Source organism: Camelina sativa, chromosome 10 (genome assembly GCF_030686135.1).
Source record: "Camelina sativa cultivar CO46 ecotype springtype chromosome 10, ASM3068613v1".
In the NCBI taxonomy this organism is placed as follows: Eukaryota; Viridiplantae; Streptophyta; class Magnoliopsida; order Brassicales; family Brassicaceae; genus Camelina; species Camelina sativa.
In genome coordinates, this window is record NC_141889.1 from 1,454,506 (window position 1) to 1,481,645 (window position 27,140).

The 27,140-nt window shown below is 35.4% G+C and overlaps 7 protein-coding genes, 1 non-coding gene and 1 pseudogene across 10 annotated transcripts; 6 read left to right on the plus strand and 3 right to left on the minus strand.

The window, feature by feature from the left end:
• Positions 1 to 548: 548 nt before the first annotated feature.
• On the minus strand, positions 549 to 2,912 carry LOC104716434 (pentatricopeptide repeat-containing protein At4g37170 pseudogene; annotated as a pseudogene). Its single transcript, XR_015568938.1, has one exon. The product of XR_015568938.1 is annotated as a pentatricopeptide repeat-containing protein At4g37170 pseudogene (transcript).
• Positions 2,913 to 2,981: 69 nt separating this feature from the next.
• TRNAE-UUC (transfer RNA glutamic acid (anticodon UUC)) lies at positions 2,982 to 3,053 on the minus strand. Its single transcript has one exon. It is a non-coding gene; the product is annotated as a tRNA-Glu (tRNA).
• A 2,847-nt stretch (positions 3,054 to 5,900) lies between these two features.
• Positions 5,901 to 7,948, plus strand: LOC104716435 (transcription factor HHO5). 2 transcript variants are annotated; one of them, XM_010433811.2, is made up of 5 exons: positions 5,901 to 6,398; positions 6,502 to 6,662; positions 6,772 to 7,093; positions 7,211 to 7,287; positions 7,384 to 7,948. In XM_010433811.2, exons 1-5 carry the CDS (start codon positions 6,173 to 6,175, stop codon positions 7,675 to 7,677), a joined length of 1,080 nt encoding a protein of 359 aa, XP_010432113.1. In that variant the 5' UTR covers positions 5,901 to 6,172; the 3' UTR covers positions 7,678 to 7,948. The 2 variants fall into 2 exon arrangements, 1 of the variants encoding a protein (XP_010432113.1); XR_015568939.1 differs by having other exon boundaries at positions 5,910 to 6,398; positions 7,207 to 7,287.
• An 820-nt stretch (positions 7,949 to 8,768) lies between these two features.
• On the plus strand, positions 8,769 to 11,460 carry LOC104716436 (uncharacterized). Its single transcript, XM_010433812.2, has 6 exons — positions 8,769 to 8,945; positions 9,094 to 9,195; positions 9,293 to 9,338; positions 9,580 to 9,658; positions 9,835 to 10,400; positions 10,506 to 11,460. Exons 1-6 carry the CDS (start codon positions 8,874 to 8,876, stop codon positions 11,315 to 11,317), a joined length of 1,677 nt encoding a protein of 558 aa, XP_010432114.2. The 5' UTR covers positions 8,769 to 8,873; the 3' UTR covers positions 11,318 to 11,460.
• On the minus strand, positions 11,427 to 13,216 carry LOC104716437 (thioredoxin-like protein HCF164, chloroplastic). The gene is made up of 4 exons (XM_010433813.3): positions 12,855 to 13,216; positions 12,550 to 12,765; positions 12,348 to 12,451; positions 11,427 to 11,916 (listed from the first exon to the last, which is right to left on the minus strand). The coding sequence occupies exons 1-4, from the start codon at positions 13,008 to 13,010 to the stop codon at positions 11,634 to 11,636; spliced, it is 759 nt and encodes a 252-aa protein (XP_010432115.1). The 5' UTR covers positions 13,011 to 13,216; the 3' UTR covers positions 11,427 to 11,633.
• Positions 13,217 to 13,515: 299 nt separating this feature from the next.
• On the plus strand, positions 13,516 to 16,158 carry LOC104716438 (uncharacterized). The gene is made up of 6 exons (XM_010433814.3): positions 13,516 to 14,113; positions 14,330 to 14,583; positions 14,757 to 14,963; positions 15,070 to 15,160; positions 15,253 to 15,532; positions 15,621 to 16,158. Exons 1-6 carry the CDS (start codon positions 13,779 to 13,781, stop codon positions 15,978 to 15,980), a joined length of 1,527 nt encoding a protein of 508 aa, XP_010432116.1. The 5' UTR covers positions 13,516 to 13,778; the 3' UTR covers positions 15,981 to 16,158.
• A 110-nt stretch (positions 16,159 to 16,268) lies between these two features.
• Positions 16,269 to 17,811, plus strand: LOC104716440 (cold-regulated 413 plasma membrane protein 4). Its single transcript, XM_010433815.3, has 4 exons — positions 16,269 to 16,934; positions 17,022 to 17,129; positions 17,212 to 17,282; positions 17,374 to 17,811. Exons 1-4 carry the CDS (start codon positions 16,675 to 16,677, stop codon positions 17,625 to 17,627), a joined length of 693 nt encoding a protein of 230 aa, XP_010432117.2. The 5' UTR covers positions 16,269 to 16,674; the 3' UTR covers positions 17,628 to 17,811.
• Positions 17,812 to 19,478: 1,667 nt separating this feature from the next.
• On the plus strand, positions 19,479 to 21,144 carry LOC104716442 (oxygen-evolving enhancer protein 1, chloroplastic). Its single transcript, XM_010433817.2, has 3 exons — positions 19,479 to 19,840; positions 20,138 to 20,431; positions 20,523 to 21,144. The coding sequence occupies exons 1-3, from the start codon at positions 19,598 to 19,600 to the stop codon at positions 20,979 to 20,981; spliced, it is 996 nt and encodes a 331-aa protein (XP_010432119.1). The 5' UTR covers positions 19,479 to 19,597; the 3' UTR covers positions 20,982 to 21,144.
• On the plus strand, positions 20,823 to 23,226 carry LOC104716441 (CASP-like protein 5C1). Its single transcript, XM_010433816.3, has 4 exons — positions 20,823 to 20,959; positions 21,401 to 21,602; positions 21,680 to 21,812; positions 22,861 to 23,226. The coding sequence occupies exons 2-4, from the start codon at positions 21,463 to 21,465 to the stop codon at positions 23,047 to 23,049; spliced, it is 462 nt and encodes a 153-aa protein (XP_010432118.1). The 5' UTR covers positions 20,823 to 20,959; positions 21,401 to 21,462; the 3' UTR covers positions 23,050 to 23,226.
• Positions 23,227 to 27,140: the final 3,914 nt, after the last annotated feature.

The following is a 27,140-nucleotide window of genomic DNA, read 5'->3' on the forward strand; positions in this document are numbered from 1 at the left end:
AGATAACAGAGTCTGGGAAAGTAGATCTTGATCTATAATTAAAAATTTTGTTCCCTCATACGTAAATTAGTTTAAATAAGTAGGTTGACTTTTTGATTTAGATGTATGGACAATAGAATCTATAATTAAGAAAACCAACGAATCACAGAACACATAATTAATTTCTCAAAGTAATCGAAACATAAAGAGTGTGCGTCTATCTCACGAGATTCCAGTTAGCACATTACTTTACTAAAACTAAAATGATGAAGTCAAACCAAATGCTAAGGTAAAAGACTTGGTGATGTATCCCTAGAAGAGATCACATATTGGGAAAGAGAAAGAAACTCTAATTAATCACACATGAATTCCTTACCACTAAGCTCGCTTGTACCATGTGAGTACACTATATCCTTATGTATTTATACCACATAATATGTATATATATATGCAATGTGTACTTCACATTAATAAATGCATGTCTATATGCATGCTTCCTCTCTTCCTCATCTTACGAAACTTGTCTTGAGACTAGCAAATCGATTATAGAGCCATTAGTGGATTCATCCTTTTATTTGGGAATTTAGGAAGTTTCATGCCTTTGTTCCTTAATCCCTGCATTGTTGATCGTATGTACATTGTACATTAAGGTTGTACTTACCATTAACCTTTAAACAATGTAAAATTTCTATGACTCACTGACTAATTTGCCATTGTAGTACAAATCAATCATAGTGGCTTAAAATGGATGTGTCAAAATTTGTTTTTTTTTTCGTTACCAATAATCTCGACATGAACATTGTCCATTCTCAAAGCAATGAAACCGAGTCGAGTCCCTTACGGTTATCTTCCTCTTTGTGATCTTCGATATGAACTTAATAGCACTGTGACAATCCACACAAGACCTCAAATTCTTAAACACCTTAATCGCTGTCCCTTCTTGTGTCGATAAAATTGCAAACGCAACTGCAAGTTTCTCGCTATGATGCACAAGATTATCTTCTTTCTGTTCATCTTCTACATCGTGCAATACAAGACTAGTAGCAGGAACATATCCTTCTTCTTTCATCTTCTTCCTCAATTCACACAAGAACTCAATTATTTGGTTATACATTGGATGCGAAGTATCTGCTGCTATGAATACATGACGCTTCCGTTTTATCTCAGTCCAGCTTGAACCGGGTCTTTTGGTGACTCCGTTTTCTTGCATTCTCTTTCTCATTTTCCCTTCTTCCTCCCATTTTCCTGCTGCAGCATAGATATTAGCCATTGTAACATAAGTAACAGGATTTTCCGGTTCTATTTTGAACAGTTCTTGAGCCGCTTCCTCTGCTAGGTCAATGTTCCCGTAAGTGCTACACCCACCAAGCACCGAAGCCCATAGAAACCTACTCGGTTTCATCGGCATTTCCCTAATAATGCTCTTTAACTGTTCGAATCTTCCAGACCGAGCTAATAGATCAACAAGACAAGTGTAATGATCAGAAGTATGCGATAACCCGTGTTTCTCTGTTATCGAGTGAAAGTATTCAAGTCCTTTTTCGACCAACCCGGCATGAGTACAAGCAGAGAGGACGTTTACAAAGGTAACATGATCAGGCTTCGTGCCAGATTTGAGGAGCAAATCGAAATACTTCAAAGCTTCATCAGGCTGCCCATTCTGAGCATAGCCACCAATCAAAGAAGTCCAAGAAACCAAATCAGGTTTAGGACATCCATCAACAACATGTTTTGCACTTTCAATGTTTCCACATTTCGTGTACATATCTACAAGAGAGCTTGACGCAAAAGAGTAAGGATCAAACCCAATTCTTGTCATGTATCCATGAACTTGCTTCCCTAGCTCTTCTTTCGTGAGATCAGCACAAGCGTTCAAAACTCCAGCAAAAGTGTACTCATTGGGTCGTTCACAAGAAGAACCTACCAACTCAGAAAACAGAGAAAACCCTTGTCGCCATCTACGGGACTTGAAATATCTATCTATCATTGATGACCACGAGACAACATCTTTGTCAACAATCTTATCAAAGATGTTTCCTGCTTCATCAATGCAGCCACATTTTCCATACATATCCATCAACGAACTCCAGAGCACCTCATCTGAATCCAATCCAGCTCGAAAGATATGCCCATGAAGTTCTTTCCCTCTACGTATACATGGAATCGCCGCAGCAGCAGCCACCGCACTAGAAACTGTAAAAATATTAGGTCTTGAATCCAGTACCTTTTGCATCAAACTATACAACACCAATGCCTCTTCAGGCTGATCCTTCTTAACATATCCCGTAACCATACCCGTCCATGAATAACTATCTCTCTCAGGCATTTCATCAAACAACTTCCTCGCTTCATCAACCAACCCAACTTCCGCATACCCATTAACCATTAGATTCCAGGAACACACATCTCTCTTAGGCATATCGTCGAACACCTTACGTGCATCAACCAAACTACCACATTTCGCATACATACCCAAAAGACGGTTCCATATAACGATCCCAGGTACAAACCCAGAAGTCCTAATGTGTTCATGAACCTTCTTACCTTCTTCAAGAGCGCGTGTCTGGCTACAGACTTGGATGAGATTACAATAAGTAGAAGCAGGTTGCTTCTTTGCTCGACCCAGAAGCTGAACAGCTTCTCGTAATAGCTTCTGTCCGCATAAAACATCAATGGCTTCACCAAATCTGTTAGCTTTACATAATCGCTCCACAACACCAACATCGTCATTGTTCGAATTAAAGAACTTTTTATCTGAAAACCTCTTCAGTGATGCGAAAGCAGAGGAGGATTGGTTTCTTTTGAATATTAATCCATGAAAAGTACTTAACTTTCTCACATTTGAATGATTCATCTTTACCAAATCAAAAAGTTTTCAAATTCAAAGATCTCGTCGCCGGCAACATTTAAGTGATCCTTCCTCCGATTGTTTTTATTTCAAGAATTAAGAAACCTTCTGACTTAGAAGGTTTCATTATCTTATTCAAAATTAAAACAAAAAGCTCCCATGCCGGGAATCGAACCCGGGTCTCCTGGGTGAAAGCCAGATATCCTAACCGCTGGACGACATCGGATTTATTGTTGTAAGTATTTAAAATAATCCCATAAATCCTAATTATGTTTTATTTTCCCGAATCAATTTGCTTTTTTTTTTTTTTTTTTTTTTTTTTTTGGTTGATTGATAAAATGGGGGAATCAGTCTTTGTTCCTTGTTTGTCACAAAGAAAACAGCATCTTATTGGATGGATTATTCATCTTTACAAGGTAGAACTAAGACCATCCAAAACATTCAGCTTTTTAGTTGTAGAGAATGAAAGAATCTTTGAAACTAATATTAAGCATCCATTGTTGTTTTGCCCATTACCAATAAATATCTTAAAGAAGAATTTATTGGATTATAGTATAAGGATAATAATTCACAAAATTCTGATTGGATGTTTTCTATAAAGTTAATGAAAAGAGTTTTGATTAGGTCGAAACCCATACCCATACATCTACCATTGGACACTAAGTGTGTTTCTTCTTCAAGTAAAAGTCGAGTTATGGGATTCAAAGTTGCATGTAAATGTCTGATTTCTTTGCCACTACATTTGGTTAAGTTTGGATGTTAGTGTCATAGTGTGTATATATTGTGTTCAACAATTGACGAAAACTATTTGAAATACGAAAATTCTGAAAGATTGTTGACTTGATTGCCAAACAAGCCATGGGATTCTTACTTATAAACCAAAGATATCTCATTGGATTCTCGCAGATAGAAACGATGAACCTTATCCTCAAAATTTAGATTAGACAGAGCAAAAGCTATCGTTTGTTAGAACTTTTGTAAGAGGAAAAATAATAATACAAAAAGGTTAGCGTTACGTGTCGTGAACCCACTACAAGAGAATCTAATCAATCAATCAACGGTATCAAAAATCTCGACGTCGTTATTACAAGCTCGAGACGTTTCAGTTCTTCTCCTTCATAAAAAGGAAATAAAAACGATTCCAGTGAAAGTAAAAAATCAAGATTAGTTGGATACGTGTCATGGTCTTGTTGGCTTATAGTTAGCCGTTTCTTTTTGTCCGTCTGTTTAGATTCCCTTGTGGTCTTTATTGTTTATAGGTCTTCGACATTTTTTTATATGCTAGGGTGTTTCGGAAAGTTTTTGTTGTTTTTTTCACAAAAGGAATCAAATGTTATTTCGAAAAGGTTTTTAGTTTTTTTTTTGTATTTGGCTACAAGGAAAAAAAAAAGCGACGAATAAAGTTGCTTTGCGTCGTGGGATCTTTTACATTGGATTATGCGAAAGATCCTTTTTGCTCATTACTAGTGTTCTAGATTTTTAAATTATTTCATGGGGTTTTTATTTTTTATTTTTTTAAACCACGAAGAATATTAAAATAGAATGAATTTACCATCTTATAATTGATCTGATTGGTAACTATCTAAAACTGTAAAGAACAACTAAAGCTAGAGCTAAAAACTGTTACAGAAAAGTATAACTTCGTAAGAAAAAGTTGTACATAAAAATTATACAAAAAACTAAAAGTAGAGTTTTGAATAAAGCTTTTGTGATTAGTAAAAATTTAAAGCTATACCACTTTTACCATTTTATTTTTGTTCACCAATCACACCCAATGTAAGTTTGATTACTAGCAAAATTGATATCAATGCTTAGCGAAAAAACTCCCAAGAAATAATGGCTGTTAGCTATATAATTCAACCTAGTTTTTTTGGTAAATAATTAAATATCCACGTTGAAATGAATAGGTATTTCATAATACATACGAATTACATTAACAAAAAAAACAAAAAAAAAACATGAAAAAGGGAACTATAGTTAAACACAATGGTTCCGTGGTTCTTTAAACTAATGCTCAATGTGAGTGTAAATGGACGTACCCGAGTTCTTTTGACCACTTCACTCTTTTACATACAACCAATATGTTGTTGATATATGTCGATGGCTACTAATACAGTTGTGTTAGCAAAAGCTAATGTAATTCCCTGTTCAACTAAAGAAACTAACGACTTCATATAAAGTAAAGCGAACGTGTCGTAGTCCTAGACTAGAAAAGATGAGTTTCTAATTCTGTGTACTAATTTAGTCTAGTTATATGATAGTAGTACAAACTAAAAAAGTACGAATTTATGTGTTGTACGTCTTATATACACTTACAAGTACTGATTATTAATCGAGTGGTTCCGCTGGAACTTGGATTGTTTTGTTTTCATATCTTTTTTTTTTAATTTAAATATTGTCAATGTTTAATCTCGTATGGTGTTGACTATAATTTTATAACCTTAAAGTTCATAACATTTCGATTAATTATAAAAAGTCAATATTAGTTGTAATGTAGATTTTCATTATTTAAAAGTATATTTTCACATTCCTTAAAACAACAACGAAAATATCTTTGTTGAATTGTAGAATATGTGTTTGCAATTTGTGATTGACTAAAGCCAAAATAAAGAAATGTTATATTTCCATTTAGCTTTTACACTACTTACCAAGCAAAATCAAAGAGATTTAACAAATGATATTGTAAATGTTAAAGTAAGGAAAGAAAAGTTTCATGTATTGTATGATCATGGAAGCAAATATTAAATATGATTTCCTTTATTTCAAAAGTTAGAAAAATGTTAATTTTGGGGGATTATCTAAAAATGAAAACAGGATATATTTAGTGGGATTTAATTTGCACAGTCTGAACCACTTTGGTTATGCATAAAATCAAGTGTTGGAAACTATTAAAACACAGGAGGATAACAAGAAAATACGAGAATCTTGAATGGGGGAAGCACTATTTAGAAAACAAAATAAATGACAAGTTTCCCAAAACTGAAAATAGTGAATTAATTGTTATTAGCCTAATAAATAGGAGGAGGAAAATAAAAAATCCGAATAAATATTTTACAAGTGAGTGTAACGATTCGCCGCGTGTGTACGGGGCATCACAAAAAGATTCTTTGTTTCCCATTTAAAGATAAAATCTAATTTATCAATTTACAAAAACACCCTCGACTCTCCACTTATTTACAGCGGCTACGGTTCACCGCGTCCTTCATCTTCTTTCCCCTCTAATCCCTTTCTTTTTTGTTTCTCATTTCTTCTTCTTTGTAACCTTCTTCTTGTTCGTCTATATATACGTACGTGTGTCTTGAAGCTTCTCTTTGTCTTTTATCTTTGTCCGTTTTTGTTTTCTCGATGGTTCAAACAGAAACAGATCAAAGGATGGGTCTTAATCTGAATTTGTCTATCTACTCTTTACCAAAACCCTTATCTCAATTCCTCGACGAAGTGTCGAGGATCGATGACAATAAATCGAAACTGTCTGAAATCGATGGTTATGTCGGGAGATTAGAGGAAGAGAGGAAAAAAATCGATGTTTTTAAACGAGAACTACCTTTGTGCATGCTCTTATTGAACGAAGGTATCTTTAAAAAGTCTCTCCTTTTTTTTTTTTTTTTTTTTCATAAATCGAATTGTGTTTTGTGATTTGATGAGATTGTTTTTGTTTCTGTATCTCTGTTTAGCGATTGGGGCGTTGCAGGCAGAGGCTAGAAAAGGGTCATCAGTGATGGCATCAAATGGGAAATTCAAAGATGGTGAAGGGGCAAAACTGGAAACTGATAAGAAGAGCTGGATGAGCTCTGCCCAGTTATGGATCTCTAACCCTAATTCACAATTCCAATCGGTAATTAATATATGATGAATCCACAATTCAATACAAAGATCAATCCTTTTTATGTTGTGTTGTGTGATGGATTCCCCAGTTTGGTCTGATGATGTTTTGTTTTTAACAGACAAACGAAAAAGATGATCGGTGTGTGACTCAGAACCCATTTCAGACGTGTAATTACCCTAATCAAGGAGGGGCATTTCTGCCATTTAACCGTCCTCCTCCTCCACCACCACCGGCTCCTCTGTCTCTCATGACTCCAACATCAGACATGATGATGGATTGTAGCAGAATTGAGCAGAATCATCATCATCATCATCATCAGTTCAACAAACCTTCACAGTTGCAGAGTCATCACATTCAGAAGAAAGAGCAGAGACGTAGGTGGTCACAGGATCTTCACCGTAAATTTGTTGATGCTCTTCATAGGCTTGGAGGGCCACAAGGTTAGTCCTTAACCACAGAAACTAATTAAAGGAACCAACTTTGCATAAAAAAATTTGATTGATGAGTTGATTATACTGAGATTGTGTTATGTTGTTGTTGTTTTTGTTGTGAGACAGTGGCTACACCAAAGCAGATTAGAGATTTGATGAAAGTTGATGGTTTAACCAATGATGAAGTGAAGAGCCATTTACAAGTAAGACTTCTCATCTTTTTAGAATAGCATAAACTTTTGATGTTTGAATGAACGAATGATTGTGACAGTGTGGGTGAAATGAATTATGTATTGCAGAAATATAGAATGCATATCCGTAAGCACCCGCTACATCCGTCAAAGACTTTGTCATCCTCGGATCAACCTGGTGTGTTAGAGAGAGAATCACAGAGCTTAATAAGTTTGTCGAGGTCGGATTCTCCACAAAGCCCACTTGTTGCGAGAGGGTTGTTTAGTAGTAATAATGGTGGTCATAGCTCAGAGGAAGCAGAGGTAGACGATGATGAGGAGGAGGAGGAGGAGAAATCTGATGGACGTAGCTGTAGAAATGAAACAAAGAAGAAGAGACAAGTGTTGGATCTTGAGCTTTGAAACTATACATAGTGATGATGAGATCATCTTTACCAGCTTATGTTACTTATATATATGCTCAAAAAAAACTTTGAGTTTGTTCCGGAGTTTTTGTAGATGTAAACATGAGAGGGGAAGAAATAAGCTAAGGATTTTGAGCAAAAAGATAGGTTTTTTTTTTGCCAGAGGATATAGATTAGCAAAGAGAGTGAGTGATCAAAATCCTCAGGTTTGTGGTTCTTTTATTTTGTTTTGTTTTACTTCAATAGAAAGGTAAAACTCAGATATCAAAGATTTTGTTTTTTTTTGCTTGTTGAAAGAGTCATCATATGATTAGTTTTTTTACCAACTCGGTAAATCGAATTCGAGACTCGTACTAAATTAGTTTTACCTTCGAAAACAGAGGATGAAGAAAGTCACAATCTTTGTCTGTCTCTGTAAGACATCGTTGTCTTCAATCTACCTACTCTGAAAATAAAATAAAAATCTTTTATTGCATAAAATCGTACGAAAAGATAAGATTTTTTTTTTATCGTCTTAAATACGACAAGATAACGAATTTAAGATTTTCACTATTGAGATATTGAAAACTTGACTAATCACTGATTTGATGTAGTTTAATTCCACGAGATTCGCATGTTTGGTACATAGAGCTAATAGTGATGGTATTTTGTCGGTACATAGAGCTAATAGTGATGGTATTTTGTCTTCGAAATAATAATCTTTTCAATTTGATAATTTTCATTGAAATTTAAATATTCCTTGGGATTTTCACCATTAGCCTAGGCCCCCCTATGTTACAAACACGTTTAGCGGATGTTTTTTTACTTTTTAACGCTAGATTTTGTTTTTTAATTAATAACAATACGTTTGTTGACACAACCATAACACTTTCTTGTTAAAAGCACTAAACCAATCGAATATTATAGTTCAAATTTGATTCAGTCGGTTCAATTTCTAACCACAACCGGTTTAGCTACCCGGTTTCCGCCATTCGGGTCTGGGCCTCACGGGACACGGGCCACATCTCCACACCCCTTCATCATAATTCACTTTTTTTTTTTTTTTTTTTTTTTTACAAACGCTTTTCGAATCAAAAGGGTCGGCGACATTGAAGTGAAGGGTTTAAGCAATCGCCGGAGCTCTTACGCCGGCCCTGAGCTAAGAATCGACCTTTTTTGTTAGTTTCTTTCGAAGTCTTCCCAATTTAAAAAACCATGAGAGAAATCGTTACGATTCAAGTTGGTGAATTCGCAAACTTCGTCGGCTCCCACTTTTGGAATTCCCAGGTTAGAAGCAAACACCGAACAATGATTCTCTCTCTGCTCGGATTTAGTTTAAATGGGTTTCTGGGTTTTGTTTTTTTCTCTGATTTTCATTACAAAAGTCTTGGGTCTTTTTCTGCTAAAGTTGAGGACTTTATGCTTGAAAATGTAGGATGAACTGCTCGGATTGGCGAGTGACCCAGAAAGCGATCCAATCTTTCGGAACCATAATCTCAACATGGACGTTCTCTACCGCTCCGGTGAGACCCATCAGGTCAGAGAGATTTGAGATTTCGTTTTGACTTTGGTCAAACTCACTTGTTTTCTGTAAATCTCAACCATTTCATTTGTGTGGTGGAATTTTTATACAGGGGGTTGCTACATACACTCCTCGTCTGGTTTCAGTCAACTTAAAAGGTATTAGTCTTAGCTTTATCTTTCCAATTAGAAGATTTTGCTTTGGCAAAGACTTTAATGTGTTTCCAGTTTCAGACTAGCTTGAGATAAGATAAGATAATAAAGTATAACTTAAAGATATAGAATTTGGTTTTCTCTTGGTTATTGTACTCCAATGAACTTAGAACAAGCAAGATTCTGGTTTTGAAATATACATAATGGTGGTTATATGTTTACATCTGAATTTTTTTCGTCTTTTTAGGGTCACTTGGCACCATGAGCTCACGTGGTACCCTCTACAACGAAGGTTCATCATCAAGATCAGTTTCTTCAACAACCTGGTCAGAATTGCTAAAATGTTTCTGCATTGGTAGATATTTCCTGAACAGGATGTTTAGGGAAATTGAATCTTAGTGCTGTTTAATTGAGTTAGAGTAAAAGGCTTGTTCTCTCACTTGGGTGATATGATCGAATCTCCAAGTTTGCATAAGTTGAATATCCATTGTGTATCTTGTAGGTTTGGAGATGTTGATACTCAGAGATCAGAACCTCGAAAGAGGAACTTGTTCCTGCAAAGTTTGTATGAGGAAGAACAGAAAGTAGGGAAAGAGATTGAGGACAAAGATATTGTTGGATCCTTAGATGAGGACGTTGAATGTTGGACTGACTTCTCCAAATCCCATTATCATCCTCAAAGTCTATACGAGTTGAACGGTTTATGGATGGACTCTAAGGATTTCAACAACTATGGAATTGGTAAAGACGTTTTCTCTGAGGCTTCACGAGGAGAGGAAATATGCGACAGGCTCCGTTTTTTCGTTGAAGAGTGTGATCATATTCAGGGTATTAAGTTCCTTGTGGATGATTCAGGAGGATTTTCAGCTGTAGCAGCAGATTTCCTCGAAAACATGGCTGATGAGTACACGAACGTACCTGTATTGTTATATTCCGTAAGGAGTCCAATGTCACAGATGAGCCCCAAAAAGACAGTTTCAAACAAGCTTCACGATGCGATATCGTTATCTCGACTCTCATCCTTATGTAAACTCTTCACTCCAATCGGATTACCATCCTTGACAGGAAGTACGCAACATCCTAACTCTCATTGAAACATAAATCTTTTGATTTTCTCCCAATGCAACTACTGATTTGGTTTGTCTTGTTTATCTTTTGTGTTGATTTTTAAAGGTAAAGCATCAAAATATCTTAATCTCGGTGATGAGAAACCTTATCGAAGCAGTGCAGTGTACGCCGCTGCTCTACATGCAAGCACAATCCCTTTCCGAATGCAACCCACTAGCTCAGATTCAAGTGAAGTGTCAACTTCTATGGATGTTAATACACTTGTACAGCTTTTAACGGGACGTGGTAGACAAAACATAGTGACGATTTTAGATTCTGCAATGCCAGCTCCTACATTAGCAGGGAAGCAATTAGAGAATACTCTTTTAACGAACTTGCAGTCGTTAACACCGGAAGTAAATGAAGATGTAGAAGACAATCAAGCAGTTGAGTCAATGTGTATACTTGGAGCTCTTAGATCAGAGGATAAAGAAGCATTGGTTTCAGAAGTGAAGAATGCGGTTGATGCATCTTACGAGCAGGCAATAACCAAAACAAAGCCGTTGTTTTGCAATCTATCTGTCTCACGTTGTCCTCTTCCAGTACCATTACCGTTTCCTTCTATATTTGGAAACCTTGTTGGGATAAAAGGTGAGATATTGAGCAGTCCGGTGTCGGATTCTCTGTACAGAGGCTCACTGGATGTTCACTCCATACCAGTAGCAACAAGGTGGAGATCCTCGAGTGCGATATTGCCCTTTTTGGAGAGTAGAATGGGGAATTTAGAGAAACTTGGGATCCAATGGGGAGCCATGGGATCAGATGTGGTTAGGTCATGGGGATTTGGGAGAGAAGAGTTGCAGGAAATGAGGGAGAATCTGTCAAAAATGGTGTCTGAGCTCAATCCTCAGTTTTTCGAATCTTCGGATTCAGATTAGATATTGAAGGAACTGTGTGTCTTCAAAACGAATCTGTTGTATTATCTCTAAAGATTTATTCATGTTGTTTGAACTTTTAATTTATGTACTTCGTGTGAGCAGCTTGAGGTGAGAGAGAAATTGAAACAATAGAATTGAGTTGATATAGGTGGCATAAGAGACAAGCAATGTCAAACCAGGATAAACCGATATCAACATTTATAGTTCCAGTGGGATTCTTCTGATCAATCTGAAACATTGCTACTTTTCCAATTTCCCCATCCTGTCTACTTCTTTTGTGCACTACAGAGTTAGAAACAACAACTATCACGCTTCTCTATCCATGGCTTAAGGGATCAGTAACCTGATGAACCTTACGAGCCTCAGCGCTTGAGTACTGTCCCACGGCTCTGGCATGAGGAATGGATTGCTTGCCAGCTGCAAGCGCATTCACATTCTCAACTAAATACTGTCTTGGGAGCCTCCCGACCACATTACCTTCCTCGTTCCCTTTTCTATCGAGAAAGGCGAAATGAGGAATACCCTCAACACCAAACTCATCCAACTCTTGCTCCCATTTCGTATTGTCCACATTAAGCATCACAAAGTTAACTTTGTCCCTTCAAACCACAACACCACAAGTAAAGTTGACATTAACACACAAAAGAAAAAACTTAGTGGGGAAATATCCCTATATTCCATTAATGATTGAACAAACATGAGATTAATGGTTTGCTTCTGTAACTAGAATCTTGAAAGCTCTAGTTTGTTCATTACCATCTATCTACATAGCCAATCCAATCCTTAAGAAGTTCCTTAATCCATTAAACCAACACAAGATTAGGTTTCTTCCACAACAACTAGCTTGTTCATTAGCTTCTACATATATCAAAGATCTAGCTTGCTCATCTTAAGTTCTCCAACTAATAAACTAACACAAGATTAATGGATCCATTCTGCAACTAGAAATCTCTAGCTTGTCTTTCAGCTATATGTAAAACCTTCAATATAAAAGAAATTGCGATGAAAAACAGACATAAAAGACCAATACTTGTATTGCTGCTCGATTTTGTAAACATCAGGGGCTAGTTCTCGACAAACCTCACACCAATCTGCATAGAACTCTACTACAGTCGGCTTCCCATTCGACAAAGCCTACCAATATCCATTTCACAAAAACCATATAAGCATGCTTATAAAGTCATTCTATGAGATGAAAAACATAGATGAAGAATCCAAAACGAAAAAAGAACCTCCTCGTAAGGCAACGCTGAAGCGGTTAAATCCTTCAAAGAAATCCCAAAATCGAGCCTTGTGGATACAAATAAAGACAAAGCCGCGATAACAGTAACAGCCGCGACTCTTCTATTGATATCCTTATTGGGTGTTTCAGGGAACCCCGAAGAAGAAGATGGTTCTACTTCTTTCGACGCAGCAGAGTTTTCACCATTATCCACTACCAATTTCTCCTGAATCAGGAAAAAAAAGCTAAGACCTTTAGATAATTCGTGGTCGACCCATTTGAAAAAGGATAAAACAAAAAAATCGACAATTGAACCTGGGTTTCGGAAGAATCTGGGTTTGGTTGGCATCGAAGAGCACGAAATCGTGGAGGTCGTGTTTGGGTAAGGAATAAAGATGGATGATTTCGAGGACTGAGATTGAATCCACCATGACTAGATGGAAGGTTTAATGAAAAGGCTAAGCGAGCCATCGTCGCACGAGAGAGAGAGAGATCAAAGCTGTTCAATATCAGAATACAAAAGTAATCATCAGATCGTTATTAACTTTTTTTTTTTTTTTTTTTTTTGACGATCCAGATCGTTATTAACTTATTGTCGCAGTAGTTGTAGCTTCTTCGTCTAGCTAAGCTACTAGAACCACACGTTTTTATTGATTCAAGTTATTTATTTCGCGGACAAAATCAAAGATCTTAAGATTTGAAATTAAATACGACCAATGGTTACAATTTAAATTTATTAACCTTATAATTAACATAGGGAAATCAAAATTATTAACAAAACAAAAAAAAAGAAAAAAAGAAAAAGGAAATTAAGAAAGCAACAAACCTCGTGTGATTGGGAGACTTTGCTTATGGACCGTTGTTTACTAACAGCCCATTGGTTGTTTTCGGAAGCCCATATATTCTTCTTTTACTTGGGCTTAAACGCCAGAAAACACCAGATAATATTTAGTTATTTACGATTTAGGCTGAAAATATGGAAATTGATATCACAACCTGGCCGGTGCAGGTTAGCTAGACTTCACGTTGTTAAGATAATATACGCCTTTTTAACCAAACATAATAAAAATTAATTTTGTATTGGCAAAGTAATTTTGTGTTTTTGTTTTTGAGGTTTACCATTTTGCTCAAGTCCGCCAAAAAGCGAAGAGAGGGTTCTTGCGATACAACAAATTTGGGCGTTTTTTTTTTTTTTTTTTTTTTTTTGTTTCTTCCAATTCGAATCTTATAATTCTAGCCATGGTTGAAGAAGCAGCTTCAGCATCGGAAGCTTCGGTGACGGAGGTTGTACAAACAACCCTAACCGAGCCTCCGATCCAACAAACCCTAGAACGTAACCAAGCCTCAATCGAAGCCACTCTTGAATCTTCTGTTCAGGGAGGCGGCACTGATTCTACCTGCAACAACAACAACAACAATAACGCCGCCGATAGTGCTGCTACTGATGTTTGCGATGAGGACCGTGAGAAGACGCTTGAGTTCGCCGACGAATTGACGGAGCAAGCCTCTGCGTTTTTGAAAGACCAAGATTTCGGAGAAGCCGTCGATTGCTTCAGCCGCGCCCTCGAGATCAGGTTTGCATTTTCACGAAACTCAATCGAGGGTTTAGGGTTTCATATGTTTCCGATTCACACATCTGGGATTTACAGAACGATCTAATCATGGTTCTGGGGTTTTTGGTAGAGATTTCAATTGTGTATCTCCTCCTGGACTGAGTTTTCTAAGATTTGTTGCTCTTCTTTGGATTTAGGATCTAATGAAAACTTTGTTGCAATTGTTGGTTTGTTTAGGGTTGCACACTATGGTGAACTTGATGCTGAGTGTATAAACGCATACTATCGATATGGATCAGCTCTCCTGGAAAAGGCTCAAGCTGAAGCTGATCCACTTGGTAACATGCCTAAGAAAGAAGGTGAAGCTCAGCAAGAGTCCAGCAACAAAGATGATTCTGTGAAGAACACCACTGCGAATGGTGAATCTTTGGCTGCTGCATCTGTTGTTTCGAGTGACCCAGAGAGACAAGGGAGTTCAAGTGGGCAAGAAGGTAATGGATAAATTTGGGGATTGTCCTCATTTAACCTTATGGGGTGTAGATGCTACTGCTTATTCGTTTCTTAGTGCTCCGTTTAATCGTATTTTCTTGTGTCTTTCAAAAACCTGTATACAAAATGATTGTGGATGTGCAAGTTTCTGACCTTTGCTCCCCCTCATGCATAGGTTCTGGTGGGAAAGACCAAGTAGAGGATGGTGAAGATTGTCATGATGATGACCTATCTGATGCAGATGGTGATGAGGATGACTCTGATTTGGATATGGCCTGGAAAATGTTGGATATTGCAAGGGCTATTACTGACAAACAGTCTACTGAGACAATGGTAAAAGTGGATATACTCTGTGCGCTTGCTGAAATTTCCTTGGAGAGAGGTATACCGTATATCTTTCTTGTATCAACTTTATTATGCTCTATTTCCCCATATTCAGTTTTCTCTATTACGAGTGGTCAATTTTGAGTTGTTGATTTATTATGCAGAGGACATCGAGTCTTCCCTGAGTGACTATAAGAAAGCGTTGTCCATTGTAGAGCGTTTGGTTGAACCTGACAGTCGACACACAGCCGAATTGTATCCTTTTGATTTCTTAATTTGTATTTCATTTTTTCGTTTCTGTCAATGGAAGTGTTGGTTTATATATAAACTTAACTTGAACGTTTCAGAAACTTCCGTATATGCATCTGTCTAGAGACTGGATGTCAGCCTAAGGAAGCAATGCCATATTGTCAGAAGGCTATATTAATTTGCAAAGCACGGATGGAGAGGCTCAGTAATGAGATCAAATCTGCTTCTGGATCAGCAACTTCCTCAACCGTCTCTGAAATAGATGAAGGCATCCAACAATCATCTAATGTTCCCTACATTGATAAATCAGCTTCAGACAAAGACAAAGAAGCTGAGATCGAAGTCATGGCTGGTCTCGCTGAAGATTTAGAAAAGAAGGCAAGTTCACTAAGTCTTCATTCATTAGAAAAAAAAAAAAAAAAAGAACTCCAAACCCATACTAATGTCCAACATTTGTTTTATGCAGCTTGAGGATTTGAAACAACAAGCAGAGAACCCAAAGCAAGTTCTTGCTGAGCTAATGGGCATGTCATCGGCAAAGGCAAATGCTAGTGAAAAGGTTGTTCCTGCTGCTGCTGAAATGAGCTCTTCTAGGATGGGAACTGCGAATACCAATTTCGGGAAAGATTTAGAATCGCCTACAGTCTCAACCGCTCATACCGGTGCAGCAGCAGCAGGAGTAGGAGCATCGTCAGGTGTAACTCATTTGGGTGTAGTTGGAAGAGGAGTGAAGAGAGTCTTGATGAATGCAACCTCCATAGAATCAAGTGCATCAAAGAGACCAGCTACTGAGCCTTCAGACAAAGCCGATGGCAACTCTTCTTGAAGGTGAAAAGGAAAGAGGTATAGAAATTTCTAGTACTGCTGAAGTTGTTAACCGAGGAAAACTGAGAAAAACATTTTGGTATCTTATGAATCTTCCAAGACTAGTTTCAAGTTCTTGTATTGTAATGGGGTCCGTCGTACTTGCCACTTTTTAATCGCTGAGAGCTTCGATTTTCGTACTTCTTGTCTAGCTTCTTGTTAACCGGTATTACTTTTATGTGCTTTCTAGTTTACTGACAACATCTTATTAGCACAATATATCTGGTAATCATCGCTCAGGTGTCTTTATAACTTCACTGGATTAGTTTATTTCTAACTAAGAAGAGATAAGAGGATAATCTTTCCTACCAAATGTGGGGGTTACTTGTAGAATCAAAATCTGAGATTTTATATGATTAGTAGAAAGTTTCGTTATATATTAGGGAGATACGATGAGCTGTATACGAAAAGAGAGACCTCTTTCGGGGAGCCACGTGTTAACTCTGTCAGTGTCACCCCAGCAAAGCCTACGTGGCGAGCAGCTCTATATATATCAAAACTCGAGAACAGTTGTCACAAATTGAAATATAACTAAAAATACATACACTCGAAGTCGACGATTAAGTATCATTATATTAATTTCATTAATTAACTAACAGTCACATTTTGATTCTTTTATTATTCATATTTGAAAGTTTCAAAGGTTAGCAGCGAAGATGTTATGTGATTGGTTTATAAATACTCTGCTATGTGAGAGAGAGAGTTTACTTGCTACATTCACAAATAAAACTTGCAAAATGGGAAGGGTTGAGTATTTGGCCATGAAGACTTCGGAGGAGACGACTGCGAACCTGATCAATTCCGATCTGAATGAGTTCGTCGCCGCCACAAAGAAGCTCGTGAAAGACGTAAGGCTGCTCGGCGGGTTAGGCTTCGGCACGTCTTTCCTCCAATGGGCTGCTTCAATTTCCGCCATGTGAGCAAAAAAGATGAAACCAAATAACTTTTTTTTGTGTGCTTTTGTTTGGATCATTGTGATGATTCTTATTGTTTGTTTTGACAGCTATCTATTGATATTGGATCGGACCAACTGGAGAACCAAAATGTTGACTAGCCTTTTAGTGCCATACATCTTTTTCACACTTCCTACGGTTATCTTCCACTTCTTTAGGTAATCAAGAACAAGTCCTCTTTAAAATGGTCACTTGGAGTTCTTTCTGTAAATGTAACTAATATTAGATTTAATTTCACAGCGGAGATTTTGGGAAATGGATTGCTCTCATCGCGATCACAATAAGGCTTTTCTTCCCTAAAGAGTTTCCAGGTCAGATTACTAGACATTTGTTTGAATTTCGAACCTAATAATCACGAAACTTTTATCTTAAAACTTTGTTTGTTTTCATATTTTCATTTAGAGTGGCTAGAGATCCCGGCAGCATTGATTCTTCTTCTGGTGGTTGCGCCGAGACTCATTGCTGAGACACTAAGAGAAAATTGGGTTGGAGCAGTAATATGTCTTGCAATAGCATGTTACCTTTTCCATGAACACGTTAAAGCTTCTGGTGGATTCAAAAAATGTTTTACCGAGAAGCATGGAATTTCCAATACCCTTGGGATCGTTGCCCTCCTCGTTTACCCGATTTGGACCATATTTTTCCACATCTTCTAAGTCCACTCCAACACCCATTGGCTTGTATTGTAGTCTTGAATTAAGATTCAAAGTTTAAATTGCATAATGTCTTTATAAGAAGCATTTCAGTTGTGCTGACTTGTAAGTTCTTTTATCTTGTATGTATTTGCCTTGTAAGAAATGTGAGTTTTTTTTTTTTTATATTGGTTGGTGTGTTGAAAAAGATCTTGAATATTCTAGACTATTTATTCAGTTGACAATGACTAATAGTTGTTTTATACAAAGAAAAATATATTATAAAATTTTAATGGATATTCTATAGCATGGATTTTTATCTATTTACTAGGTTTTGAACCTACGCTACGCGTGGGTATATTTGATATATTTTGATGAAAACTATATATGATTGATGACGGTAGTAAAATATTATCTTATAAAAAAATTTAAATTAGTATTAAGGAAAAAGTTAAATTTCAGATACACAATTTTTTGAAATATAAAAATCAGTTGTGTTATAAAATCAAATCTGATAAAAAAAATCAATGAATTTAACTCGACATCCAGGCGAGGCGAATTAAACTGATGACATCACATATCCTAAACCATTTTTTTGACCACCAGAAAAACAAAACAATTTTATCATTATGAATTTAACTCGTTTTCATATTTAATTGATCGCTACCACCTATGTTTTCGTGTTTTTTATTCAATGTTTTCTTATTCTTCATATTCTTTATTGTCATTTCTATTGTCAAATTTTGTGGTAATCGTCATCGTTACTTTTACCGTCTGCTTCTTCGCTATACTCTTTTTCTTCTTCATCCTCGTCAAATTCTTCACTTTCTTCCACTAAAAAACTTTTGTTTAGACTACCACACAACTTGTTAATCCATCAAACTCCAATAACAAAATCATTTATTTTCTCATAAAAAAAAATAAGATAAAAAATAAAAAATTAATGAAAAAATATCAACTTATCTATAAAATCATACACAAAAATATGTTTTACAGCTCATAAGAAATAAAAAGCACAAACGTATATAAATAAGATAATTTATTTTACATAAATATTTATAATATTTTAAACTTTTAAAAGGTTTCGAAATTTGAAAGGGTTCGAAATATAAATTTTGAACCTTTTAAAAAGTTTCAATATTTATAATATTTTAAATTTTTAAAATTTAAAAGTTATAATATTTAAAAACTTTTTAAAAGCTAAGAACTTTTAAAAGTTTCAATATTTATAATATTAAAACTTTTAAAATTTTTAAATATTATAATTTATTTTTTTGAAACTTTTTAAAGTTTTAATTTGATCAAATAAATAACCGGATCAAACCGAATATACTTTTAATTTAAACTTGGACGCGAAGCTTTGCTGCTCATTCGTTGTTGGAAACATATTAATCTTATTTATAATGGTTCTGAACTATTGTCTAAAAAATTTCTAGCCGATGTAGGATATTGTGCATAGTTCTTTTATTTCGATAAATTTAAAATTTTTCTTTTTCTAAAAAATTCTAGAAATTTAAAAAATGTTAATGAATGACATGTCAAATACTGATTGATTGTTTAAAATAATTCTTAATATAGAAAATACTAGAAATTTTTAAAAAATATTAATTAATGAAGTGTCTAATCATAATTAGAGGTTTAAAATCCTATGTAGACGCGCTTATAGCTCATATTTTTTATTAGTATAGATTTTTTAGTTAAATTTTGCTTGATTAGTTTTAAACTTTTAATTGGTTAGTTAATCTCCTTACAATGAAATACGTGCCGTTGTTCATATCTAAACATGTAATGCACGACGTTTTTTAATTAATAGCGTATATTACTAGAATCAATCAAGATGTGGAATCTTTGATGACAAACAATAAGCAGCCACGTGGCATAGCACAGAACCTGATACTGTAATCCCTTTACACTTCAAATTTCACAAAAGAGACACATCAGATCATCAGAGAGAGCTTTTTGGTCTGATCAGAGGAGTGACTCTGTGGCGGACTATGGCCGCTTTCTTACAAGCCGCCGTTACCCCCGTGCAATCCACTAGGCTGGTTACGCCCACCAGCTCCGCCGCAAAGCTCCGGACTTCTTCTCAGAGTGTCTCTAAATGCTTTGGCGTCAACACGGTGGCGAGCCGTGTCTCTTGCTCCCTCCACAACGATCTCAAGAACTTAAGTCAGAGTTGTGTTGACGCTACTAAGATCGCCGGTTTTGCACTCGCCACCTCTGCTCTTCTCGTCTCGGTACGTTTCTAGCTTTTCGGCAAGTTGCAAGTTTTGATGCTAAAGACTCAAACCTTTTATAGTCCTAGTTGCTCCTATGATCGCTAAATTAGGGTTTAAGAAATTGAGGAACATGTACACCGATTTATATATTAGGGTTTCGTCCTCTTCACTGAATTTCAATTTCTAACACTAAAGACTCAGCCTTTTAGTTAGTTTACTTCTGATGATCTTAATTTTAGAATCTGATCGATTCATAGATAAAGATAAATGGTATGTTGATGATGATCCATGTAACATGTTTTTGTGTATATACAGGGGGCAAACGCAGAAGGAGTGCCAAAGAGGCTAACTTATAAAGAGATTCAGAGCAAGACTTACATGGAAGTGAAAGGAACAGGGACTGCAAATCAATGTCCAACCATTGAAGGTGGTGTGGACTCATTCTCCATAAAGCCAGGCAAATACTACGCCAGGAAGTTTTGCTTAGAGCCAACTTCATTCACCGTCAAAGCAGAAGGAGTTAGCAAGAACTCCACGCCTGATTTCCAAAACACAAAGCTCATGACTCGTCTTACCTACACACTCGATGAAATCGAAGGCCCTTTCGAAGTAAAATCTCGCTGCTAAAAACCTTTCCATACATTGGCATTCGAACAGTCCATACAAAATCTTAACTTTGGTATTTGATTCAATTCAATAGGTAGCTTCTGATGGAAAGGTGAAGTTTATAGAGAAAGACGGTATTGATTACGCTGCAGTGACTGTACAACTTCCCGGTGGGGAGCGTGTACCGTTCTTGTTCACGATCAAGCAGCTCGTGGCGTCGGGTAGACCAGAGAGCTTTGGAGGAGATTTCTTGGTGCCATCTTATAGAGGCTCGTCTTTCTTGGATCCTAAAGGCCGTGGTGGCTCTACTGGATACGACAATGCGGTTGCATTACCTGCTAGAGGAGACGACGAGGAGCTATCTAAGGAGAACAACAAAGACACAACTGCTTCACTTGGTAAGATCACATTTAGTGTCACAAAGAGTAATCCCAAGACCCGTGAAGTGATCGGTGTTTTCGAGAGTATTCAGCCTTCGGATACCGATTTGGGTGCCAAGAATCCTAAGGATGTCAAGATTCAAGGAATCTGGTATGCCCAACTTGAGGAATAAAAACATAGATTATCTAGAGAATCTGTTTGTCTGTAAATGTTATGATTAAAGATTATTGATTCCAGTTCATAAGCACATGTTGAACTCCATTAGGTAAACACTATACTATAATTTAGCTGTTGCACTTTTGGCTTTAATCAGAAACTAATTATTGTGATGAAAAGAGACTAATCATTACGGATTAAGATATCATATTTGTAGATCTGGATAATTGCTTGGTAACAGCAATATGATTTCTGGTTAAGAAGTAAGAACATATTCATAACTAAGCAAAACCACTTTGTCGTCACATCTCACATCCACTTTGTGTTTTTTTTTTGTTTTCACCTCCCCTGTCTTAAAAACAGAGGACCCTTTGCTCTGTTTCTTGGTTCTGTCTTCTCTCCTACTCAAAGTTACAAATCTTTTGGACAACACAGTGATGGAAGATCGAAGAAGGTGACAATGACGAGTAAGAGAGACGATAACAAGGACTCCGTTCATGGAGATGGTTAGAACAGCTTCGTTTGGAACCAGCTCAAGTTTTGTTCTTCGTATCGGGCAAACTCTCTTTTCTTCTGCTTCGCTTCTTTTTATGTGCTTTAACGATGACGAAGATTTATACGCTTACACTGCCTTCTGGTAATAAACCAAATCTTTCTTTCAAAATTAGAAATCAAGTTTCGAAATATCAGATAATTATAAATGGTGTGGAACAGTTATTTAGTTACAGTCATGGGTTTAGTGACACCATGGAGCGTGACATTAGCCCTAATGGACGCTTACTCCATCATCATCCAAAGCCTTCCTATGCAAGCAACAGTTATATCAGTCATCGTCGCTGGAGATTTTGTAAGTTATCTTTGTGTTTGAAACCTTCCTAGCTATATTCATCTACTTTAGAAAATGTGTGCTACCAAATGAGCTGATTGTGACTAGTAATAGACATAGACATAGTGGAGATAGATTATATTTTTAATTGGTTCCTATCAAAAATACAATCCAAGTAGTATTCAAATTGTAATACATTCCACAACTTTATAATTAGCTTTCTGCTATATATCCTTTCCCACTATAATATCTGTAGTGGACCATATCTTATGAGAAAAGATTGATAGATATCCAAATCACATAAGCCATTAATGGATAAAAGGTTTTAGGCTATACACCAACTTATAGTTATCTAATAATGGTTTCCACTGTAATGAATGGTCCATGGTGTTCTCAATTTCGGGTCAACTAATCTGTAACAATATTATGCAAAAAGTTGTTCGTACCTTTTGTTTCTTGTTTAACTTAGACTCCACTATCATCTTTGGTAATTCAGTGTGTGGTAGAATGAATCTCAAACTTATAACGTTATAGTTATAGAAGTTGTAGTAGGCCAAGTCTTTGCAGCTGACCGGTCCAATCATCTGTCAAAGTTAGGTCTAAAATAATTTCAGGCGGTTAACTACAATTTAAACCGGAAAATAACACTAGCTCATGTCGAATCTGAAAATGATCATGATTGATATTGAACTGACGACTCATGTAAAACGAGTCATATCAAAACCAGAATAAGCTGATGATGACCCATCAGACTCTGTTATAACATTTCAATACAACATAATCATCATCGTCATCTGAAAATACCTGTTTGCAATAAGCAGAGGAATATGGATCACTGATCTTTGCTTGTTGTAATCAAGATTGCGAAATCACTAGAGTACTTCAACTTGTATACTTTTGTTGTTTGGTGGTACTAGACTATGTGAATTCTTTTATGGCTCTTTCAAGGACTCGAATTCTATTTTTAAAAATTATATATAATAAATAATAAACAGGAAAAGGTGTAATTAATTAACCGAAATATTTTAATGATTGATTTACTAATAATAAAAGATATGGATTTCTTCAGGTTCTGTCATTTTTGTCGCTGGGAGGTGCATGCTCGACGGCGAGCGTGGCCGTACTTTTGATCGGAGCCGGAGAGAAGCAGTGTGATCGGTATAAGTTATCGGCGACAATGGCGTTTTTGTCTTCGTTTCTTTCTTTTGCTTCCACTTTCTTTAACTTTCGTCTTCTTCCTTCTCTAATGTCTCACTAATTAGATTTCTTTTCACCAGTTTAATCTTTATATTATATTCTCCTTTTGCATTTGTATAATTTTCATGTACGTACATAAAAATATCTACACAAAAATTATTGTGTCTCAAAATGCATAAATAATCATGTATGTACATGTCTTCTATATATATGTTAAAATTTGAATAGTAAATGGTCATATCGGATGTCCCATTAGAACACTGTATTTATAGGAAACCTTTGTAATCATTTGACTGTAACAATTTTGACCTTTAATAAAGTACATCTTGTAATTTGTAAGGCTTGTTGCAGCATTGCACATGGGCCTATACAAAAACTTGAAAACTATGCTCTACAGCAATATCACTAATCAAAAGCTCAGTCTACATAGTAGGAGGAAGGTTGAATACAATTATGAGAAAGTACCAAACTGAATAGAAATTAATTACAAAATCTTTAGTTACTGTATTCATTTTCTCAAATATCAACTGTATACACTGATATATTTAACTTAAACCAATATAATAAATATAAATCATGATGTCGACGGCAGACAACAGATTTTTTGTCAATTGTACAAAAATATGTACAAAAATTATTCAAACCTTAAAAAACATTTGTCAATTGCATAAATATATCAAAATTTAGTTAGATGCTATCAATAAGAATGAACTCATTTGTTAAATTACCATTTTATTATATATATAGGTTAATCTGTTCATAGTGTTATATAATGTAATATATGGGAGACATGAAGATCTAAAGTGTCCAATCTCATTTGATTTGCAAATGTCTGGATTTAGATAAGTATTTATCTGTATTAGCATACATACAGATGAATCAAATTAATTAATATATATATAATAGATTATTATTTCATTGCTTATAAATGAGAATCGACTTATGGGTTTTTAAAATGTTCTTGTTTATTTAAGGCACCGGCTTGTTCAAGTGCATGCACATACACATTCATGTGTTCCGTACGTAAGTTTCTATAGATTTTCTTCGATACCCAAATCACATAGACAAAACTTTATGATGTTATAAAACTAAACCCAAATGGTCAAATTACATATAAACAAAATTTCACAACCATTTAGACTATATATAGAAAACCTTATATAGTTTAAACAATAAAATTATATATAGAAAACCTTTTAAACAATAAAATTATATATTATCCTGAACTTTATATATAAGGACTGTGAATCATGTGCATATATAGACGGTTCCACAAAAACAAGACCAACATAATAATAATTTATACTTTTATGAACCATAATTAGGAATGATTCTTAAGCGTTCAGAAGTAATTAAAGTTAAAGGGGACCCAAGACAACCTTGCATGATGATGGAAACTTTTGATTCTAAATTTATATGAAAGTTCAAAGACGGGAAGTTTCATGGCAATGACAAGTGTGAGCTTTTTTCAATGAATCTAAAGAACAAAACAAGATATTATTGGACAAAAAGAAGGAGTCCCACTATCGTATAAAAACAAGCATATAAATATAATACAAAACCATGAAAATCAATATATTCCATATATCGTGTGAACCATATCTTTTAATTACATAAATTAATTAAATTTTCTAGCATATGGATATTTTCCCATTCAAATTATTATTTTAAAATATAGTTTTGTAAATAATGTATATGTATGTTTAGAATTTTTTTTTTGTTACATGTATGTGTAGAATGCATACTATGCTGATGGACGTATAAAATGACCGTATTAAAAAAAAAAAGATGGAACATGCATGGACGCGCCATTGGTGTCATTTATTTTTGACTAATTTCTTAAGATTTATCACTAAGACATGATCACATGAATACAAATTGGGGAAATTAAAGATTGTAATCTTCGTTCATTTTTTTTTTTTTTTTTTTTTGGCAAACTATAATCTTCGTTCATATGCACATGTTAAACGAGAAAATTTCACCTCCGCAACACACCAAAAAAGAAACACAATCATAACTAAATAAGAAACCCAAATAAATTGAATTTAAACAATTTTATTGTAACGTAGCTAAGAAATTATAACAAATATTTGCACGTGATTATGTAACTAAGCTATAAAGAAAAACGATAAATAATATGTAACGGTTATATGGAAACCAACAAAAAACAGACCATCTCAATTCAAAACTGATTGGTAACACCTACAGCTAAACCAAACAGAGACTATTGTTTTTTTTATTGAAATATGTGTATTATGGTCGGGATTTTTTAGCCTCGTCGGTTTAATTTACCTGATGAAAACAATATTATAAGATAAAGTTTTTGGAAGTCGAATAAATTAAGCATTCTTTTCTGGTGAGTCAAAGAGGTTAATTATTGGTTCAATCTTCACATTTGTGGGGTGAGACCGTTAGAGGGAGCATCCATGAAGCTTCTTCATACCAAAGCATGGAGCATGTGACGCTCTCTTTCTTCTTCTACATGTACAAAATCTTTCTAATAAATTACAAAAGAAAAAGTCCAATTAATAAACAATCATACGTTATTACGACACAAGTATCTATAACAGAAAAGAGACATTATTTTGTTTAACAAAATTAAAACATACAGATTATGATTGTATTACAACTAACAAGCATTACTTCGACAGTCGAGCTTTAAACAAATCTCTAATTGTTATCATTTTTTTAGAAATTGGTACTCTATATCTCCTCTAATTTATCCGTGTCTTTGAAATACTCATCTATAAATTATATCGTGAAATAAAAAACCATATGTCCTATCAACATATAAAGCAGAAAGCTGGATATCTCATATTATCCACCATTGATTCTTTGGAATAAAAGATATAACTAAGTAAATGGAAAAGTAGCATATGAAAGGGTTATGTTAATATATAGTGAAACAACATGAGATAACACAATGGTACGTATACGGTGGATTTTTTTCCTATAAAATTAAGAGTGTTGACTGTTGCGACAAGCATATATGTATATGGCAACTTGTCCAATAACACATATTGATGAACATAATGTTATATAGATTATACAAATTGAGGGAGTTTACAACTTTACATGATTGGTTTCAGCGTGTAAACGATCGATTATTAGTCCATATTAATCAGTAATTATTACTAAACATAGAGCGGTCGATCGTTTGACCATGAAAATAATATCAATACTATTAGCTAAACACCACAGCGCCACTTCATTTCTGGTTGGCATAATCGTTCAGCTGATAGTTGACAAATTTACCACACATTGACCCATCATCATTCCCATTCCTAAATTTGACTACTACGCATTATTCTGAACCATAGATACATTATTTATAACTATTTCCGAAGAAGCAAGAACAATATCGAGATGTCACCGGGCAAGAACGGACTAAAACGAGTTTACGCCATCACCTATGAAAATTGTCGGATTCTCGTGGGACCCATGTAAAGGTACGTGTCATCTCACGGCTCGAAGACACGTGACTGCGTCATTTTAAGACACGTCGCCCTCCCCTGCCACTCCCTTCTCTTACTATTTTCCTATACTCTGGTTTTGTTCCGTGGACTCTCAGCGCTAAGGCCACATCTATTGTTACGTTTTTTATTTTATTTTTTTTGTTCTAAGCAAGTATTTCGAAAGTTTACGGTACTATTAAAAAAACAATTTAGGAATTATGACGTAGTTTAACCTAACCTAGGTAATGGCTAGTAGTTTCAATTAAGGGCACAAGATTTTAAGCTCAGTAGATGCGCAGTGGTAGTGATGATGGTCGAACGATTACTGAAATACTACTTTCTCTATCTTAATTACTAAGATATGCCATTCTTTCCTTCTTTTTTTCTCCCACCTTCCCTATAGATTGGGTGACTGCCTCTACACTCATAAGTAGAAAGATAAAGTAGTAGTCCTCTACGCAACTTGGTGAACCGAAACCGCAACAAAATATACATGCAAAGAAGTAGTAGTAAAACCATGGTCGCCAACTATAATATGCCTACTCTATTTAGCTTAAGTCATTGTCATTATTAAATTCTTTACCACCAATCAAAATTCATTGTATTTTAGGATGTTCAATGTTGACATCAACGTCTCAACGGAAGCAAATTAAACTCTGGCTTCTTTCTACGATGAGTTTGACTGGTAGATTTTTAT